The 22,578-nt window shown below is 38.5% G+C and overlaps 1 protein-coding gene across 12 annotated transcripts in view; it reads left to right on the top strand.

Moving 5' to 3' along the window:
• LOC128694259 (inositol-tetrakisphosphate 1-kinase) overlaps nucleotides 1-22,578 on the top strand; it is a 64,817-nt gene that overhangs the window by 14,579 nt on the left and 27,660 nt on the right. For all 12 annotated transcript variants that reach the window (XM_053784293.2, XM_053784286.2, XM_053784294.2 and 9 more), the window contains exons 5-7: nucleotides 8,993-9,134; nucleotides 16,281-16,376; nucleotides 18,030-18,073. In XM_053784293.2, the coding sequence (XP_053640268.1) occupies nucleotides 8,993-9,134; nucleotides 16,281-16,376; nucleotides 18,030-18,073 (282 nt within the window). The remainder of the gene's footprint in view (nucleotides 1-8,992; nucleotides 9,135-16,280; nucleotides 16,377-18,029; nucleotides 18,074-22,578) is intronic.

The following is a 22,578-nucleotide window of genomic DNA, read 5'->3' as shown; positions in this document are numbered from 1 at the left end:
GTACCTCCCTGGGTGGTTGCTGTCTACCAACCTACTACCTATAATATATATATATATATATATATATATATATATATATATATATCCATGGGGAAGTGGAATAAGAATCTTTCCTCCGTAAGCCATGCGTGTTGTAAAAGTCAACTAAAATGCCGGGAACAATGGGCTAGTAACCCCTTTTCCTGTAAAGATTACTAAAAAGAATAAGAAGAAGAAAATTGTCAAAGTGGGAAGTCTGAATGTGCGTGGATGTTGTGCAAATGATAAGAAAGAGATGATTGTGGATGTTATGAATGAGAAGAAACTGGATGTCCTGGCTTTAAGTGAAACAAAGCTGAAGGGGGTGGGAGAGTTTCAATGGAGAGGAATAAATGGGATTAGGTCAGGGGTTTCAAATAGAGTTAGAGCTAAAGAAGGAGTAGCAATAATGTTGAAGGATAAGCTATGGCAGGAAAAGAGGGACTACAAATGTATAAATTCAAGGATTATGTGGAGTAAAATAAAGATTGGATGTGAAAAGTGGGTTATAGTAAGCGTGTATGCACCTGGAGAAGAGAGAAGTGTAGAGGAGAGAGAGAGATTCTGGGAAATGTTGAGTGAATGCGTGGGGAGTTTTGAATCAAGTGTGAGAGTAATGGTGGTTGGGGATTTCAATGCTAAAGTGGGTAAAAATGTTATGGAGGGAGTAGTAGGTAATTTTGGGGTGCCAGGGGTAAATGTAAATGGGGAGCCTTTAATTGAGCTATGTGTAGAAAGAAATTTGGTAATAAGTAATACATATTTTATGAAAAAGAGGATAAATAAATATACAAGGTATGATGTAGCACGTAATGAAAGTAGTTTGTTAGATTATGTATTGGTGGATAAAAGGTTGATGGGTAGGCTCCAGGATGTACATGTTTATAGAGGGGCAACTGATATATCGGATCATTATTTAGTTGTAGCTACAGTTAGAGTAAGAGGTAGATGGGAAAAGAGGAAGGTGGCAACAACAAGTAAGAGGGAGGTGAAAGTGTATAAACTAAGGGAGGAGGAAGTTAGGGCGAGATATAAGCGACTATTGGCAGAAAGGTGGGCTAGTGCAAAGATGAGTAGTGGGGGGGTTGAAGAGGGTTGGAATAGTTTTAAAAATGCAGTATTAGAATGTGGGGCAGAAGTTTGTGGTTATAGGAGGGTGGGGGCAGGAGGAAAGAGGAGTGATTGGTGGAATGATGAAGTAAAGGGTGTGATAAAAGAGAAAAAGGTAGCTTACGAGAGGTCTTTACAAAGCAGAAGTGTTATAAGAAGAGCAGAGTATATGGAGAGTAAAAGAAAGGTGAAGAGAGTGGTGAGAGAGTGCAAAAGGAGAGCAGATGAAAGAGTGGGAGAGGCACTGTCAAGAAATTTTAATGAAAATAAGAAAAAATTTTGGAGTGAGTTAAACAAGTTAAGAAAGCCTAGGGAAAGTATGGATTTGTCAGTTAAAAACAGAGTAGGGGAGTTAGTAGATGGGGAGAGGGAGGTATTAGGTAGATGGCGAGAATATTTTGAGGAACTTTTAAATGTTAAGGAAGAAAGGGAGGCGGTAATTTCATGCACTGGCCAGGGAGGTATACCATCTTTTAGGAGTGAAGAAGAGCAGACTGTAAGTGTGGTGGAGGTACGTGAGGCATTACGTAGAATGAAAGGGGGTAAAGCAGCTGGAACTGATGGGATCATGACAGAAATGTTAAAAGCAGGGGGGGATATAGTGTTGGAGTGGTTGGTACTTTTGTTTAATAAATGTTTGAAAGAGGGGAAGGTACCTAGGGATTGGCGGAGAGCATGTATAGTCCCTTTATATAAAGGGAAAGGGGACAAAAGAGATTGTAAAAATTATAGAGGAATAAGTTTACTGAGTATACCAGGAAAAGTATACGGTAGGGTTATAATTGAAAGAATTAGAGGTAAGACAGAATGTAGAATTGCGGACGAACAAGGAGGTTTCAGAGTGGGTAGGGGATGTGTAGATCAAGTGTTTACATTGAAGCATATATGTGAACAGTATTTAGATAAAGGTAGGGAAGTTTTTATTGCATTTATGGATTTAGAAAAGGCATATGATAGAGTGGATAGAGGAGCAATGTGGCAGATGTTGCAAGTATATGGAATAGGTGGTAAGTTACTAAATGCTGTAAAGAGCTTTTATGAGGATAGTGAGGCTCAGGTTAGGGTGTGTAGAAAAGAGGGAGAATACTTCCCGGTAAAAGTAGGTCTTAGACAGGGATGTGTAATGTCACCATGGTTGTTTAATATATTTATAGATGGGGTTGTAAAAGAAGTAAATGCTAGGGTGTTCGGGAGAGGGGTGGGATTAAATTATGGGGAATCAAATTCAAAATGGGAATTGACACAGTTACTTTTTGCTGATGATACTGTGCTTATGGGAGATTCTAAAGAAAAATTGCAAAGGTTAGTGGATGAGTTTGAGAATGTGTGTAAAGGTAGAAAGTTGAAAGTGAACATAGAAAAGAGTAAGGTGATGAGGGTATCAAATGATTTAGATAAAGAAAAATTGGATATCAAATTGGGGAGGAGGAGTATGGAAGAAGTGAATGTTTTCAGATACTTGGGAGTTGACGTGTCGGCGGATGGATTTATGAAGGATGAGGTTAATCATAGAATTGATGAGGGAAAAAAGGTGAGTGGTGCGTTGAGGTATATGTGGAGTCAAAAAACGTTATCTATGGAGGCAAAGAAGGGAATGTATGAAAGTATAGTAGTACCAACACTCTTATATGGATGTGAAGCTTGGGTGGTAAATGCAGCAGCGAGGAGACGGTTGGAGGCAGTGGAGATGTCCTGTCTAAGGGCAATGTGTGGTGTAAATATTATGCAGAAAATTCGGAGTGTGGAAATTAGGAGAAGGTGTGGAGTTAATAAAAGCATTAGTCAGAGGGCAGAAGAGGGGTTGTTGAGGTGGTTTGGTCATTTAGAGAGAATGGATCAAAGTAGAATGACATGGAAAGCATATAAATCTATAGGGGAAGGAAAGAGGGGTAGGGGTCGTCCTCGAAAGGGTTGGAAAGAGGGGGTAAAGGAGGTTTTGTGGGTGAGGGGCTTGGACTTCCAGCAAGCGTGCATGAGCGTGTTAGATAGGAGTGAATGGAGACGAATGATACTTGGGACCTGACGATCTGTTGGTGTGTGAGCAGGGTAATATTTAGTGAAGGGATTCAGGGAAACCGGTTATTTTCATATAGTCGGACTTGAGTCCTGGAAATGGGAAGTACAATGCCTGCACTTTAAAGGAGGGGTTTGGGATATTGGCAGTTTGGAGGGATATGTTGTGTATCTCTATACGTATATGCTTCTAAACTGTTATATTCTGAGCACCTCTGCAAAAGCAGTGATAATGTGTGAGTGTGGTGAAAGTGTTGAATGATGATGAAAGTATTTTCTTTTTGGGGATTTTCTTTCTTTTTTGGGTCACCCTGCCTCGGTGGGAGACGACCGACTTGTTGAAAAAAAAAAAAAAAAATATATATATATATATATATATATATATATATATATTGAAACATATATGTGAACAGTATTTAGATAAAGGTAGGGAAGTTTTTATTGCATTTATGGATTTAGAAAAGGCATATGATAGAGTGGATAGAGGAGCAATGTGGCAGATGTTGCAAGTATATGGAATAGGTGGTAAGTTATTAAATGCTGTAAAGAGTTTTTATGAGGATAGTGAGGCTCAGGTTAGGGTGTGTAGAAGAGAGGGAGAATACTTCCCGGTAAAAGTAGGTCTTAGACAAGGATGTGTAATGTCACCATGGTTGTTTAATATATTTATAGATGGGGTTGTAAAAGAAGTAAATGCTAGGGTGTTCGGGAGAGGGGTGGGATTAAATTATGGGGAATCAAATTCAAAATGGGAATTGACACAGTTACTTTTTGCTGATGATACTGTGCTTATGGGAGATTCTAAAGAAAAATTGCAAAGGTTAGTGGATGAGTTTGAGAATGTGTGTAAAGGTAGAAAGTTGAAAGTGAACATAGAAAAGAGTAAGGTGATGAGGGTATCAAATGATTTAGATAAAGAAAAATTGGATATCAAATTGGGGAGGAGTATGGAAGAAGTGAATGTTTTCAGATACTTGGGAGTTGACGTGTCGGCGGATGGATTTATGAAGGATGAGGTTAATCATAGAATTGATTAGGGAAAAAAGGTGAGTGGTGCGTTGAGGTATATGTGGAGTCAAAAAACGTTATCTATGGAGGCAAAGAAGGGAATGTATGAAAGTATAGTAGTACCAACACTCTTATATGGATGTGAAGCTTGGGTGGTAAATGCAGCAGCGAGGAGACGGTTGGAGGCAGTGGAGATGTCCTGTCTAAGGGCAATGTGTGGTGTAAATATTATGCAGAAAATTCGGAGTGTGGAAATTAGGAGAAGGTGTGGAGTTAATAAAAGCATTAGTCAGAGGGCAGAAGAGGGGTTGTTGAGGTGGTATGGTCATTTAGAGAGAATGGATCAAAGTAAAATGACATGGAAAGCATATAAATCTATAGGGGAAGGAAGGAGGGGTAGGGGTCGTCCTCGAAAGGGTTGGAAAGAGGGGGTAAAGGAGGTTTTGTGGGCTAGGGGCTTGGACTTCCAGCAAGCGTGCATGAGCGTATTAGATAGGAGTGAATAGAGGCGAATGATACTTGGGACCTGATGATCTGTTAGAGTGTGAGCAGGGTAATATTTAGTGAAGGGATTCAGGGAAACCGGTTATTTTCATATAGTCGGACTTGAGTCCTGGAAATGGGAAGTACAATGCCTGCACTTTAAAGGAGGGGTTTGGGATATTGGCAGTTTGGAGGGATATGTTGTGTATCTTTATACGTATATGCTTCTGAACTGTTGTATTCTGAGCACCTCTGCAAAAGCAGTGATAATGTGTGAGTGTGGTGAAAGTGTTGAATGATGATGAAAGTATTTTCTTTTTGGGGATTTTCTTTCTTTTTTGGGTCACCCTGCCTCGGTGGGAGACGGCCGACTTGTTGAAAAAAAAAAAAAAAAAAAATAATTATATATATATATATTGATTGAACTTTGTATAGAAAGGGGTTTAGTTATAGGTAATACATATTTTAAGAAAAAGAGGATAAATAAGTATACAAGATATGATGTAGGGCGAAATGACAGTAGTTTGTTGGATTATGTATTGGTAGATAAAAGACTGTTGAGTAGACTTCAGGATGTACATGTTTATAGAGGGGCCACAGATATATCAGATCACTTTCTAGTTGTAGCTACACTGAGAGTAAAAGGTAGATGGGATACAAGGAGAATAGAAGCATCAGGGAAGAGAGAGGTGAAGGTTTATAAACTAAAAGAGGAGGCAGTTAGGGAAAGATATAAACAGCTATTGGAGGATAGATGGGCTAATGAGAGCATAGGCAATGGGGTCGAAGAGGTATGGGGTAGGTTTAAAAATGTAGTGTTAGAGTGTTCAGCAGAAGTTTGTGGTTACAGGAAAGTGGGTGCGGGAGGGAAGAGGAGCGATTGGTGGAATGATGATGTAAAGAGAGTAGTAAGGGAGAAAAAGTTAGCATATGAGAAGTTTTTACAAAGTAGAAGTGATGCAAGGAGGGAAGAGTATATGGAGAAAAAGAGAGAGGTTAAGAGAGTGGTGAAGCAATGTAAAAAGAGAGCAAATGAGAGAGTGGGTGAGATGTTATCAACAAATTTTGTTGAAAATAAGAAAAAGTTTTGGAGTGAGATTAACAAGTTAAGGAAGCCTAGAGAACAAATGGATTTGTCAGTTAAAAATAGGAGAGGAGAGTTATTAAATGGAGAGTTAGAGGTATTGGGAAGATGGAATATTTTGAGGAATTGTTAAATGTTGATGAAGATAGGGAAGCTGTGATTTCGTGTATAGGGCAAGGAGGAATAACATCTTGTAGGAGTGAGGAAGAGCCAGTTGTGAGTGTGGGGGAAGTTCGTGAGGCAGTAGGTAAAATGAAAGGGGGTAAGGCAGCCGGGATTGATGGGATAAAGATAGAAATGTTAAAAGCAGGTGGGGATATAGTTTTGGAGTGGTTGGTGCAATTATTTAATAAATGTATGGAAGAGGGTAAGGTACCTAGGGATTGGCAGAGAGCATGCATAGTTCCTTTGTATAAAGGCAAAGGGGACAAAAGAGAGTGCAAAAATTATAGGGGGATAAGTCTGTTGAGTATACCTGGTAAAGTGTATGGTAGAGTTATTATTGAAAGAATTAAAAGTAAGACTGAGAATAGGATAGCAGATGAATAAGGAGGCTTCAGGAAAGGTAGGGGGTGTGTGGACCAGGTGTTTACAGTGAAACATATAAGTGAACAGTATTTAGATAAGGCTAAAGAGGTCTTTGTGGCATTTATGGATTTGGAAAAGGCGTATGACAGGGTGGATAGGGGGGCAATGTGGCAGATGTTGCAAGTGTATGGTGTAGGAGGTAGGTTACTGAAAGCAGTGAAGAGTTTTTACGAGGATAGTGAGGCTCAAGTTAGAGTATGTAGGAAAGAGGGAAATTATTTCCCAGTAAAAGTAGGCCTTAGACAAGGATGTGTGATGTCACCGTGGTTGTTTAATATATTTATAGATGGGGTTGTAAGAGAAGTAAATGCGAGGGTCTTGACAAGAGGCGTGGAGTTAAAAGATAAAGAATCACACACAAAGTGGGAGTTGTCACAGCTGCTCTTTGCTGATGACACTGTGCTCTTGGGAGATTCTGAAGAGAAGTTGCAGAGATTGGTGGATGAATTTGGTAGGGTGTGCAAAAGAAGAAAATTAAAGGTGAATACAGGAAAGAGTAAGGTTATGAGGATAACAAAAAGATTAGGTGATGAAAGATTGAATATCAGATTGGAGGGAGAGAGTATGGAGGAGGTGAATGTATTCAGATATTTGGGAGTGGACGTGTCAGCGGATGGGTCTATGAAAGATGAGGTGAATCATAGAATTGATGAGGGAAAAAGAGTGAGTGGTGCACTTAGGAGTCTGTGGAGACAAAGAACTTTGTCCTTGGAGGCAAAGAGGGGAATGTATGAGAGTATAGTTTTACCAACGCTCTTATATGGGTGTGAAACATGGGTGATGAATGTTGCAGCGAGGAGAAGGCTGGAGGCAGTGGAGATGTCATGTCTGAGGGCAATGTGTGGTGTGAATATAATGCAGAGAATTCGTAGTTTGGAAGTTAGGAGGAGGTGCGGGATTACCAAAACTGTTGTCCAGAGGGCTGAGGAAGGGTTGTTGAGGTGGTTCGGACATGTAGAGGGAATGGAGCGAAACAGAATGACTTCAAGAGTGTATCAGTCTGTAGTGGAAGGAAGGCGGGGTAGGGGTCGGCCTAGGAAAGGTTGGAGAGAGGGGGTAAAGGAGGTTTTGTGTGTGAGGGGCTTGGACTTCCAGCAGGTATGCATGAGCATGTTTGATAGGAGTGAATGGAGACAAATGGTTTTTAATACTTGACGTGCTGTTGGAGTGTGAGCAAAGTAACATTTATGAAGGGGTTCAGGGAAACCGGCAGGCCGGACTTGAGTCCTGGAGATGGGAAGTACAGTGCCTGCACTCTGAAGGAGGGGTGTTAATGTTGCAGTTTAAAAACTGTAGTGTAAAGCACCCTTCTGGCAAGACAGTGATGGAGTGAATGATGGTGAAAGTTTTTCTTTTTCGGGCCACCCTGCCTTGGTGGGAATCAGCCAGTGTGATAATAAAAAAACATAAAATATATAATATCTAGATTATATATATATATATATATATATATATATAATCTAGATATATATATATATATAATTATAATTATAATTATATAATGTACAGTGTGTGTGTGTTAGTGTTTAGTGTTAGTGTTAGGAGTGAGGTGAGGTGAGTGGTTTCTTATGATTCGATATGTTGTTGGAGTATGAGATGGGTAACATTTATGAAGGAATTCAGGAAACTGGTTATCCAGACTTAGTCCTGGAGGTGGGAAATACTGTGCCTTCAGTCTGAAGGTGTGAGGATACGGCAGTTTGGAGGGTCATCAGAATTATGATGTCGGCCCACTTCTGGCAAGACAGTGGTTGAATGAATGATAGGGAGTGTTTCTTCTTTTTTGGGTTGCCCTACCTTGGTGGGAGATGGACAGTGTGTTAAAAAAACAAAAGTTATACTTCTTGTAGAAGGTGATTGAAATGTTGGGAACTAAGCGGCTGGTAACTTCTTTTCTGTATGCACAAATAACCCGCACATAAAAGAGAGAAGCTTACGACGACGTTTCGGTCCTACTTATCTCTTTTATGTGCGGGTTATTTGTGTATCGTTCCAGTCACGGTATTGTGCCTTTTTGTTATTTATTTCTGTATGCAATTAAAAGTAATAAAAAGAAAAATTGCCAGGAGTAAGGGGCTAGTAACCACCTTCTCCTGTATGCATTACTAATTTAAAAAGAGAGACTTTCATTTTTCTTTTTAGTCACCCTGCCTCTGTGGGATGTGGCCAGTTTAGCAAAAAAAAAAAAAAAATTAGTTGACTTGTTTGAATGTCTGGATGTGGTACTGATGTTAAGAAAGAATTGATTATTTATGCTATAATGGAAAGGAAGCTGAAGTCATCACTGAGTGAAACAAATCTAAAATGGGTAGGAGAGTTTGAATTGGGAGGAGTAAATGAGGTGGAATCAAATGTATCTGAGAGAATAGGAGCTAACAGAGTAGCTGTACATGATGGGAAATACATACACAATTATGGAAAGGAAAGAGGAGTGTTAATGTTTAAGTTTAAGATTTATGTTTTAGAATAATAGTGAAAGTGAGATTTAGGTTATAAAAAGAGTTTTTGCACCTGGAGGTGAAAGGAATGCTGAGAGAGATTCTGGTAACACTTAGGGAATTTGTAACCAAATGTGAGACCTTAATGCTAAAATGGGATTCACCTTTATAAGGCAAAGCAGGAAACTTTGGAGTGAGTGTATTAATATAATTGAAATAATAAATATTTATATAATGCATATCTTTTCAGGCTATAACTGCAATCAAAATGTTTGAAAATTATATTGGAAGACACCCAGAAACCATTGTAATGGATCCCCTTCCTGGCGTCTACAGACTTTTGCTGAGAAATCAAACGTATAATCTTCTAAAACAGTGCTTCAAACATGATGGTCAGTATGTTGTTGCTTGTAGTTGCTGCTTGATTTTTGCCATTTTAACCCTTTCAGGGTCCCCAGGCCCTCTCCGAGACTTGTTCTCAGGGTTCCCAAATTTAAAAAAAAAAAAAAATATATTTTTTCTTATGAAAAGATAGAGAATCTTTTCCCAATCATAATGGCACCAAAAGTATGAAATTTGATGGAAAACTTACGTAATTATGCTCTCGCGAAATTAGCGGTCCTGACACTGTTTACGCATCGGCGATTTTGCCCACTTTGAGCCCTATTTTCGGCCAATTCCAGTGTACTAGTCGACAAAAATCATATCTATTTCGCTAGAACTCCATTTTTTTCTATCGAATGAGTACAAGAAACCACCCATTTACCGATTTCAACTATCCAATAAAGTGGTCAGAATTTAGCAATTTTGCCAATTTCACAAATTTCATAAGATGCCAATTTCCAAATAGGGTGCAGAATAAACAAGAAAGACATTCCTGGCACTAAAATAACAAGTTCTCTGTTAGTTAGTCACATCCCCAGGCCTCTCTTATATTTCTTTGACTTTCCACTTTGAATTTTTATTCTTACAAAAAATAGAAGATTTACTGTTATGCAGACTACTGCATTAGTGTAGAAATGGTATAAATAATATCAACGCACTTGTGAAAGAATATTAGACTCACCAGTTGATGTGTATTGGACGGTTAGCATGATATATTTACTTTTGAACTTTGGTAAAAATCGAACATTTCTGCTACTTTGAGCTCAATTTCAAGGTACTTTTCATTGTAAAACCAGTCAAAATCATCTCAATTTCTGTAATATGTCTTCCATTTTATAAAATGAGACCAGGAAAACTAGAATACAACAATAAATACCATACGAAAATACAGTGCAAAGTCACTGTTTTAATCCAAAAACACGGTCAAAGTTTTTTTTTTCTCATTATGCACTGTGTGTTGCAGGATTTTTTTTATGCTGCGCACACTGACCACGTACTCATTCTTTCATATGTAGGCCTACCAGCTTTCTCTCACTAGATTTGAGGGCGCTAGAATTTAGGCATACTAGTACGTCAAAAACCCTGGGGCGTAAGCCGTACTAGTACGGCCGAAACCCTGAAAGGGTTAAAGCAATATACTGGCTTGTAAAATCTTTTAACACTTATAATTCTGTATACAGTGGACCCCCGAGTTTCGTGATTAATCTGTTCCAGAGAGTCTGCCGACTGGCGAAATTCATGATTGGCGAATCTATTTTCCCCATAAGAAATAATGGAAACCCAATTAATCCGTTTCAGACAGCCAAAAGTATTAACAAAAAATATTTTTTTTAAAGATTAAATGTAGATTTACATACAGAAAACAATGACAAATAAATATAAAGCACTAATAAAATGGATAAATAAACATTTAACATCACACTTAACCTTTATTGATTCTTGTTGGTGTAGGAGGTAGGTAGGAGGCAAGAGGAAGGCGAATTTATTATGCTTCAATATGACGCTAATATCATCTCTACGGCTTATTTATCTATCACAATTCATCTAATATGACATTATAAACAATATTAATAACATAGAAACATGATATATACTCTAGAATAAAACATGTCATAATGTATGAGAGGAGTAAATGGTGTAAGTGTTGTTGTTGGGTTAAGGGCCGCCACTGAAAGAAGCCGTGTTGGTGGCGGTGGAGGCTTTGGCCACCACCACCATCACACTTAAACAATGTATGTAATTTATAAATAAGAAATGTTTTCATTTTAATTTATAAATAAGAAATATTTATATTTTAATTTATAAACAAGTTTATTCAAGTATACACAAATACAGTTACATACATAGATTATCATACATAGCAACATATGTGTAAAGTACCCAGGATAACCCAAAAAATTCAAGTGTGACATATTTCCATTGGTGTCCTCTTATATTTACACTTATATTTACTTTTATACTTACACTTATATTTACAATTACCTTGGAGGAGATGTTAGTTTAATTAGTTAGTTTGATGAAGATGTTGGCAGAGGTTTAGGGTGGTGGAAGATAGCAGGGCGGTGTATGTTCAGCGGTCCTATACACATCCAACAACATTGGAGAGTTACTCTCATGTTGTTTTTCTATCGCTTACTCGCTTAACTTACTTGCTACACTGTTAATTCTACCCTTTATTGCTGGCTGGAGCTGTAGCCTTTATCGATACCTACATATTGTAGAATCACTGAATCACTGCAGAAGGCACATTCTCCCCTCTCTCTTCCTCCTCTACTTTAGTACTCTGCCATGAGTTTTTTCTTGAATTCTATCGTGTTTCTCACCTTCTTTACCAAAGGGCTGGCACTAGGAGCTTTCTTTGGGCTTATGGTGGCTTATTTAGCAGTTGCAAGCACAAAAAACAATGAATTATTATGAAATGTGTTGTATGAACTCGTGGGATGATGGTCACATGCTGGTAAACAATGGCACACTGAGTGTGAATAGTGCGGGAGACTGGCTTTGTGTGCGCACTGACGGGCAGACGCATACCAGAAGGTCGCCGAATCACGAGTCCAATCACGAACCACGAAGCTAAATTTTGTCGAAAGAACTTGCCGAAAGTCAGATTTCACGAAAGTTGCGGCCACCAAACGGCGGGGATCCACTGTACGTACTAAAGTGTACTAAAGTGTATATTATACACTTTAGTACACTCACTGGCCACTTAATTAGGTACATCTGTAAACCTGCTCATAAACATCTGTAAACCTGTAAATATCTAATCAGTGAATCACTTAGCAGCACTTTTTGATGGTCAAGAAGTTCAGTTATTTTTCAGACCAAACATCAGAATGGGGAAGACATGTGAGTTTGACTGTGGAATGATTGTTGATGCCAGATGGGGTGGTCTGAGTATCTCACAAACTACTGATCTGGGATTTGCACACACAGTAATCTCTAAGAGATTACAGAGAATGGTGTAAAAAACAAAACATTCAGTGAGCAGCACTTCTTTGGGAAAAAAATGCCTTGTTAATGAGAGGTCAGAAGAGACTGGCTGGACTGGTTCACACCTACAGAAAGGTGGCAATAACTCAAATAACAATGTTTACAGCAGTGATATGCAGAAGAACATCTCTGGCAGCTGGATTCAGAGCAAAACACTGTGCCAATACAAGCTTGTTCTGCAGTGTGTGTTATTTCTTCATTATTGTTGTTGGCAGTCCACTACTTGGATTAGATAATTAAAATTATACGACTACTGCACAAGTAATACTGTGTATATTGACTTTTCTAAGTCCAGCTGTGGATCCATTGAAAGTCGAGGAAAAGGCTGGTCTTCTTCATGAATATTGACTTCAGGTGTTTATCAAGTTCACATAGTATTGGGCTGTCAAAAGAGCATTTAAACATTTGGAAATAGGTTAGACTGAATAAGGCCTGGCACATTATGAAAAAGTACAAGACATAGTGGGCATCCATATTGCCTGTTCTCCATTTCATCTATTTTTTCATGTCATTCAATTTATCTTGAAGGATTGCAGAAAGACATTGGTATCCAATGGCTCTCTAAGCATGGTGTTGCCAGTGGGAGTGATAGTGCAGTCTTCTGCTATAATGAATCACATGGAAGTAATGACGATTGGCTTGTTGGTCAAGATGCTCTCAAGTGTGAATGATTAAGACTTTACTAGTTGGAGCTTTATTAGCAGGGACCTCTTTTATTTTCTAACAGGGACCTCCTTTCATTGTATTTTCCTATTACTTTATTACCAGAATCTGAATGTTAGTACTGCTGATTAATTTACTAATTCCTCTATGTACAGTACTTTATGTATTCTTAAAGGCATTTTGTTCAACAAATTAACTTAAGAATGTACTGTACAGTTTTACAAATTTTACTTTTTTTTTATACACAAGCCAAAGGTAACTTAGCATGCTTAGTAGGCTTAGTTTTGGGTAGTGTTATTTCCTTTGAAATGCATTCATTTTTTTTTTTACATTAGGTGTTTCTTGGTGTTATAGTAACTAGGCCTTTTTTTTGCCAAGGAATACTTGAGAAACATGATATAATGCCAAGCAAAATTCAAGTATTTGTGGTTAAGCAAGACACTCAGCAGTGCAAGCATTTATTAGACAACATTTTGCTAAAGTATGAAGAAATTGCATCTTGCCACCAGCATACTGCTTGTGGAGATAAATGAACCTTTTGCTGGATGCTCCAGGTATGACATTTATTAGATAACATTTTGCTAAAATTCAAAGAAATAACATCTGTACCACAAGCACACTATTGTATAGGTAGTAAATGGGCCTTTTGCTGGATACTCCAAATCTTGGCTCATAGTGTTAAGATTTATCTTCTGAATATATTGTACACTTTATATACTATTTAATTTTATAATAAATGTTTTTAGTAAAATAATGCAGAAAATAGATTGTGGCATAATCAATTAAAGGCATATAAGAATAATATTTTTATTATTTTTTATTGACACATTGGCCGATTCCCACCAAGGCAGGGTGGCCCGAAAAGGAAAAACTTTAATCGTCATTCACTCCATTACTGTCTTGCCAGAGGCACGCTTTACTGCAGTTATAAAACTGCAACATTAACACACCTCCTTCAGAGTCAGGGACTCTACTTCCCATCTCCAGGAATCAAGTCCAGCCTGCCAGTTTCCCTGAATCCCTTCATAAATGTTACTTTGCTCACACTCCAACAGCACATCAAGTATTAAAAAACACTTATCTCTATTCACTCCTTGCTGGAAGTCCAAGCCCCTCACACACAAAACCTCCTTTACCCCCTCCCTCCAGCCTTTCCTAGGCCAACCCCTACCCTGCCTTCCCTCCACTGCAGATTTATACACTCTCAAAGTCATTGTTTCGCTCCATTCTCTCTACATGTCCGAACCACCTCAACAACCCCTCATCAGCCCTCTGGATAATAGTTTTAGTAATCTCACTCTTCCTCCTAATTTCCAAACTATGAATTCTCTGCATTATATTCACACAACACATTGCCCTCAGACATGACATCTCCACTGCCTCCAGCCTTCTCCTTGTTGCAAAATATACCACTCATGCTTCACACCCATATAAGATTGTTGGTATAACTATGTTCTCATACATTCCCCTCTTTGCTTCAACAGACAAAGTTCTTTGTCTCCACAGACTCCTAAGTGCACTATTCACCCTTCTCTAAGTCAGTCAGTCAGTTCAGTCATTCAGTAAGTCAGTCACACAAACTAATGTTTACCTCTTTTTCTGTGTACAAATTAACGCTTCATTACGGCTATAGGTTATCTCTTGTCTAATATCTTTGTTAATTTTAAGACTTAAGTGCTTATACCTGTTCGTGCCACTTACAGCAACACTGGTATGGCTACTGCGTGTCATGATTGCTTGGCAGATACAAGATATAGTAATAAAAATATCATAACACAATTCACAAACACAGCTGCCTTGTAGCAGAGAAAGACCGGACCAGACAAGTATGAATTACGAACGCTGGGATGGTGTCAGGGAGTGGCCGGGGATGGCAGGAGTGGCCGAAGATGGCAGGAGTGGTTGGGGATGGCGGGAGTGGCCGGGGATGGCGATAGGGCTCCCCGGACGCTCCACAACAAGGCGCCCGCTTGAGCAAAAGAGAATTTTTTTTTGCTTCCCACAAACTGAACCATGTTAAATTCATTATACGACATGTTACATAAAATTGTGTTGCAATTCTTCAATCGTGCAATACCCAAATCGTGCCAAATAAGCTTGTGCTAAATGATGGTCTACTGCACATTCATCTTCTCCATACTCTTTCCCTCCAGTCTTATATCCAATCTTTCGTCACTTAATCTTTTTGTTATCCTCATCACCTTACTCTATCCTATATTCACTTTTAATTTTCTTCTTTTACATACCCTACCAAACTCATCCACCAGCCTCTGCAACTTCTCTTCAGAATCTTCCAAAAGCACAGTGTCATCAGTAAAGAGCAACTGTGTCAACTCCCACTTTGTGTTAGACTATCTTTTAACCCCACACCTCTTGTTGTTAGGTAAGACACATATGCAACAGTTAGGTATCTTTATTTCGAAATAAAGATACCTAACTGTTGCATGTGTGTCTTACCTAACAACCTGTCGGTATTTTATACCATTTTAATACCCACACCTCTTGCTAAGACCCTCGCATTCACTTCTCTTACAACCCCATCTATAAATATATTGAACAACCATGATGACAGACATCACACATCTTTGTCTAAGGCCTACTTTACTGGGAAATAATCTTCCTCTCTCCTACGTACTGAGCCTCACTGTCCTCATAAAAAATTTTCACTGCTTTCAGTAACCTACCTCCTATTCCATACACCTGCAGCATCTGCCACATTGCTCCCCTATCCAACCTGTCGTATGGTTTTTCCAAATCCATAAATGCCACAAAAACTTCTTTAGCCTTATCTAAATACTGTTCACCTATGTGTTTGACTGTAAACACTTGGTTTACACACCTCTCCTAAAACTTCCTTGTTCATAATATATGATTATAAATTAAAAACTGAGAGTAAGGGGCTAGTAATCCCTTCTCCTGTATAAATTACAAAATTTAAAAAGAGAAACTTTCGTTTTTCTTTTTGGGCCACCCTGCCTTGGTGGGATACGGCCGGTTTGTTGAAAGAAAGATATATATTACTAAATTTAAAAGGAGAAACTTTCCTTTTTCCTTTTGGGCCACCCTGCCTTGGTGGGATACGGCCAGTTTGTTGAAAGAAGAAATTAAAAATTGTCAACTGTGCTATTGTATTCTGCTTTGAGTAATTGTATGCTTTAAGAGGATATCCATCTTTTAAGATTAAATGAAAGCATTGTACTGTAAAGTACAGTACAGTACTCCTAATTTGTACTATATATCTAAGTTGTATTGTAGATTAATGCAAGAATTAATGGACTACTTTTATTCGGACTATGATTTTCTGGAGAAATTATATTGTTCTGCAAAAATCATGGACCTTCCACATTAGTGGGAAATACTTTAAATGTTAATGCTCTGAAAAATTTAAGAATGTGGTGATCTTTATAACTTATTTGTACTTAAGATAATGTTAGAGGAAGATTTGGTAAATACCGGTAATTATTTTTGTTTTTTCTTATATTTGCAGTTTTGTTTTACAGATAAGGTGTTCACTCCCACATATGTGGAGCTCTCTACAACAGATTTGCAACACAACAGAATGCTAATTCAAGAAGCAAATGTTACATTTCCAGTAGGTAAGTAGTAATTCTGTCAGTACACTGAATTCTCTTACATTGAGTAGGTAGTAATTCTGCCAGTTTTCAATGCTCATGATTTATAATGCAGAATTTTCTTTTTTTTTTGTAACATCTGGTGTGTCCCAGCAGGGTAGGGCTACCCAAAGCACACTTTGAGCTTGAAGAGTGTAATGGTATAGTAGCTGTCATCACTTGCTAAACTGGGCATGGGTTACTATATCTATTAGACTAAAATAATTTTTTTTTTCCTTTTTACACACACCAGCCACCTCCCACTAAGGCAGGGTAACTTGAAAAAGAGGAAATGAAATTTATCTTCTTTTTGCACTTAGGGATTTTGCACTATGGGATTTTGTTATTCTTCAACGCCTGTTCTTTTAAGAAATTCACAAGCGCTAACACACCAAGCTAAATACAGCCTCTCCTCACTTAACGACGGAGTTCCATTCCTAAGACCAAGTCAGTAAACGAATTTGTCGCTAAGTGAGGAGCATACTAGAATGGTAGTGGGTTTGTGTCAACCATCTTTGATATTGTTTTAATGTCACTTTTGCACCATTTATAACATTTCTGATACATTTTTAAATGTTTATATGGTAGTGTACTGTATATTGTAATAAACAGAATAGAGGAAATCAACTCTAATGTACATTATTGAGGTATGCATACTGGTCAGAGAGCCTGTTGTAAGTCCAAGTCATCAGTAAACGAGTACGTTGGTAAGTGAGGAGAGGCTGTACAATAACAACAGTGAAGAAGAAATACTAAAGCTTTTACTCAAAAGGGACTATAATCATCAGGATCATAAGTTCTAGAAAAAAGATGTGGTTTCAACTGAGACTTAAAAGTATGTATACCTGGAGGGTGTTCTGGGGGTCAGTGCCCTGGCAGACTGGCCCATGACTAGGCAGCCTGTTGAACAATTTAACATTGTGCAAGAGGGAAATGTTTCAACTTGCCGCATTGGCCTGGTCTCAGACTGGGCTGTGGAGGCGTTGACCCCCGAAACCCTCTTCAGGCCAGGTATCTCCAGGTATACTGATGATGGCTTTTGCAGATCTAATCAGTTAGTGATTGTGGGAGTCTCCTGTATTTCTTACTCAGTAAACTAATGTTATAATTACAGTGGACCCCCGGTTAACGATATTTTTTCACTCCAGAAGTATGTTCAGGTGCCAGTACTGACCGAATTTGTTCCCATAAGAAATATTGTGAAGTAGATTAGTCCATTTCAGACCCCCAAACATACACATACAAACGCACTTACATAAATACACTTACATAATTGGTTGCATTCGGAGGTAATCGTTATGCGGGGGTCCACTGTATAAGGATTTCTTGTTAGGTATATGAGTTCTTAAATACCTCATTGGTGTTAAAGTATGGTATGTTGTAGCTTAGTAAAATACTCGTGTAAAGTACTATAATCATGTGCAAATTTTGTAGAGCATTAAAAAATGCAAATACGTAATGTTAAATCAGAGCAAAAATTTTTATTACTTAATATTGTTGCAAATGGAATTTTTTTTCTTATACAGTACATGTATTTGTACTGAATATTAAAAGCAGTAACTATCTTATTCCTTTTAAAATAAATATGACCATTTCACTGATGTTATGAGTGATTAATAAATTTTGTTCTTTTCTCAGTGTGTAAGCCAGTAACAGCAGGTGGTGGAATAGAAGCACACGAGGTAAGATATCACTGCATCAGTGTTTAGTATTATTCTTCCTCTGTAAGCTATGTGTGTCGTAGGAGCCGACTAAATGCTGGGAGCAGTGGGCTAATAACCCCTTCTCCTGTATAAATTACTAAAAAGAAGGAAAAGAAGAACGTTATAAAATTGGGATGTTTGAATGTGCATGGATGCATTGCAGATGATAAGAAAGAAGTGATAGTAAATGTTATGAATGAAAAGAAGTTGGATGTCCTAGCCCTAAGTGAAACAAAGCTGAAGGGGATAGGGGAGTTTCAGTGGGGAGAAATAAATGGGATTAAGTCAGGAGTATCTGAGACAGTTAGAGCTAAGGAAGGGGTAGCAATAATGTTAAAGGATCAGTTATGGAGAAAGAAGAGGGAATATAAATGTTTAAATTCAAGGACTATGTGGACTAAAATAAGGGTCGAATATGAAAAGTGGGTTATAATAAGTGTGTATGCACCTGGTGAAGAAAGGAGTGTAGAGGAGAGAGAGAGGTGTTAGGAGATCTTAAGTGAGTGTGTAGGAACGTTTGAGCCAAGTGAGAGAGTGATTGTGGTAGGGGACCTAAATGCCAAAGTAGGAGAAGCATTTAGAGAGGGTGTGGTAGGTAAGTTTGGGGTGCCAGGTGTAAATGATGATGGGGAGCATTTGATTTAACTTTGTATAGAAAAGGTTTGGTTATAGGTAACACATATTCTAAGAAAAGAGAATAAATAAATATACAAGCTATGATATAGGGCGTAATGACAATACATAGTTTGTTGGAATACGTATTGGTAGATAAAAGACTTTTGGGTAGACTTCAGGATGTATATGTTTATAGAGGGGCCACAGATATATCATATCACTTTTTAGTTGTAACTACAGTAAGAGTAAAAGGTAGATGGGATACAAGGAAAATGGAAGCAGCAAGTAAGAAAGAGGTGAAGGTTTATAAAGTAAAGGAGCAGGCAGTTAGGGTAGGATATAAATAACTATTAGAGGACAGATGGGCTAGTGTGAGTATAGGCAATGGGGTAGAAGATGTATGGGGTAAGTTTAAGAATATAGTGTTAGAGTGTTCAGCAGAAGTTTGTGTTTACAGGAAAGTGGATGTAAAGAGAGTAGTAAGAGAGAAAAAGTTAGCATATGAGAAGTTTTTACAAAGTAGAAGTGATGCAAGGCGGGAGGAGTATATGGAGAGAAAAAGAGAGGTTAAGAGAGTGGTGAAGCAATGTAAAAAGAGAGCAAATGAGAGAGTGAGTGAGATGTTATCAACAAATTTTGTTGAAAATAAGAAAAAGTTTTGGAGTGAGATTAATAAGTTGAGAAAGCCTAGGGAACGAATGGATATGTTAGTTAAAAATAGGAGAGGAGAGTTATGAAATGGAGAGTCAGAGGTATTGGAAAGATGGAGAGAATATTTTGAGGAATTGTTAAATGTTGATGAAGATAGGGAAGCTGTGATTTCATGTATAGGGCAAGGAGAAATAACATCTTATAGGAGTGAGGAAGAACCAGTTGTGAGTAGGGGGGAAGTGTATGGGGCAGTGGGTAGAATGAAAGTGGGTAAAGCAGCTGGGATTGATGGGATAAAGATAGAATTGTTAAAAGCGGTGGGGATGTAGTTTTGGAGTGGTTAGTGTTTTTATTTAATAAATGTATGGAAGAGGGTAAGGTACCTAGGGACTGGAAGAGAGCATGCAGTTCCTTTGTGTAAAGGCAAAGGGGACAAGAGTAAAAATTACAGGGGAATAAGTCTGTTGAGTATATCTGGTAAAATGTATGGTAGTTATTATTGAAAGAATTAAGAGTAAGACAAGAGAGCAAGATAACAGGTGAACAAGGAGGCTTTAGGAAAGGTAGGGGGTGTGTAGACCAAGTGTTTGCAGTGAAACATGTAAGAAAAGGCATATGATAGGGTGGATAGGGAGGCAGTGTGGCAGATGTTGCAAATGTATGGAATAGGAGGTAGGTTATTGAAAGCAGTGAAGAGTCTTTACAAGGATAGTGAGGCTCAGGTTAGAGTATGTAGGTGAGAGGGATTATTTCCCAGTAAAAAAATTTTGGAGTGAGTTAAACAAGTTAAGAAAGCCTAGGGAAAGTATGGATTTGTCAGTTAAAAACAGAGTAGGGGAGTTAGTAGATGGGGAGATGGAGGTATTAGGTAGATGGCGAGAATATTTTGAGGAACTTTTAAATGTTAAGGAAGAAACAGAGGCAGTAATTTCATGCACTGGTCAGGGAGGTATACCATCTTTTAGGAGTGAAGAAGAGCAGAATGTAAGTGTGGGGGAGGTACGTGAGGTATTACGTAAAATGAAAGGGGGTAAAGCAGCTGGAACTGATGGGATCATGACAGAAATGTTAAAAGCAGGGGGGGATATAGTGTTGGAGTGGTTGGTACTTTTGTTTAATAAATGTATGAAAGAGGGGAAGGTACCTAGGGATTGGCGGAGAGCATGTATAGTCCCTTTATATAAAGGGAAAGGGGACAAAAGAGAATGTAAAAATTATAGAGGAATAAGCTTACTGAGTATACCAGGAAAAGTGTACGGAAGGGTTATAATTGAAAGAATTGGAGGTAAGACAGAATGTAGGATTGCGTATGAGCAAGGAGGTTTCAGAGTGGGTAGGGGATGTGTAGATCAAGTGTTTACATTGAAGCATATATGTGAACAGTATTTAGATAAAGGTAGGGAAGTTTTTATTGCATTTATGGATTTAGAAAAGGCATATGATAGAGTGGATAGGGGAGCAATGTGGCAGATGTTGCAAGTATATGGAATAGGTGGTAAGTTATTAAATGCTGTAAAGAGTTTTTATGAGGATAGTGAGGCTCAGGTTAGGGTGTGTAGAAGAGAGGGAGACTACTTCCCGGTAAAAGTAGGTCTTAGACAGGGATGTGTAATGTCACCATGGTTGTTTAATATATTTATAGATGGGGTTGTAAAGGAAGTAAATGCTAGGGTGTTCGGGAGAGGGGTGGGATTAAATTTTGGGGAATCAGATTCAAAATGTGAATTGACACAGTTACTTTTTGCTGATGATACTGTGCTTATGGGAGATTCTAAAGAAAAATTGCAAAGGTTAGTGGATGAGTTTGGGAATGTGTGTAAAGGTTGAAAGTTGAAAGTGAACATAGAAAAGAGTAAGGTGATGAGGGTGTCAAATGATTTAGATAAAGAAAAATTGGATATCAAATTGGGGAGGAGGAGTATGGAAGAAGTGAATGTTTTCAGATGCTTGGGAGTTGACGTGTCGGCGGATGGATTTATGAAGGATGAGGTTAATCATAGAATTGATGAGGGAAAAAAGGTGAGTGGTGCGTTGAGGTATATGTGGAGTCAAAAAACATTATCTATGGAGGCAAAGAAGGGAATGTATGAAAGTATAGTAGTACCAACACTTTTATATGGGTGTGAAGCTTGGGTGGTAAATGCAGCAGCGAGGAGACGGTTGGAGGCAGTGGAGATGTCCTGTTCAAGGGCAATGTGTGGTGTAAATATTATGCAGAAAATTCGGAGTGTGGAAATTAGGAAAAGGTGTGGAGTTAATAAAAGTATTAGTCAGAGGGCAGAAGAGGGGTTGTTGAGGTGGTTTGGTCATTTAGAGAGAATGGATCAAAGTAGAATGACATGGAAAGCATATAAATCTATAGGGGAAGGAAGGCGGGGTAGGGGTCATCCTCGAAAGGGTTGGTGAGAGGGGGTAAAGGAGGTTTTGTGGGCAAGGGGCTTGGACTTCCAGCAAGCGTGGATGAGCGTGTTAGATAGGAGTGAATGGAGACGAATGGTACTTGGGACCTGACGATCTGTTGGAGTGTGAGCAGGGTAATATTTAGTGAAGGGATTCAGGGAAACCGGTTATTTTCATATAGTCGGACTTGAGTCCTGGAAATGGGAAGTACAATACCTGCACTTTAAAGGAGGGGTTTGGGATATTGGCAGTTTGGAGGGATATGTTGTGTATGTTTATATGTGTATGCTTCTAGACTGTTGTATTCTGAGCACCTCTGCAAAAACAGTGATAATGTGCGAGTGTGGTGAAAGTGTTGAATGATGATGAAAGTATTTTCTTTTTGGGGATTTTCTTTCTTTTTTTTGGGTCACCCTGCCTCGGTGGGAGACGGCCGACTTGTTGAGAAAAAAAAAAAAAAAAAGTAGGCCTTAGATGGATGTGTGATGTCACCATGGTTGTTCAACATATTTATAGATGGAGTTGTAAGAGAAGTGAATGCTCGGGTGTTGGCAAGAGGTGTGGGGTTAAAAGGTAAAGAATTTAACACAAAGTGGGAGTTATCATGGTTGCTCTTTGCTAATTGACGCTGTGATTTTGGGAGATTCTGAAGAGAAGTTGCAGAGGTTGGCTGATGAGTTTGGTAGGGTATGTAAAAGAAGGAAATTAAAAGTGAATATAGAAAAGAGTAAGGTGATGAGGATAACAAAAAAATTAGGTAGTGGAAGATTGGATATCAGACTGGAGGGAGAGAGTATGGAGGAGGTGAATGTATTCAG

This window comes from Cherax quadricarinatus, chromosome 43 (assembly GCF_038502225.1).
Source record: "Cherax quadricarinatus isolate ZL_2023a chromosome 43, ASM3850222v1, whole genome shotgun sequence".
NCBI classification, from domain to species: Eukaryota; Metazoa; Arthropoda; class Malacostraca; order Decapoda; family Parastacidae; genus Cherax; species Cherax quadricarinatus.
This window is presented reverse-complemented; position numbering and strand designations above follow the sequence as displayed.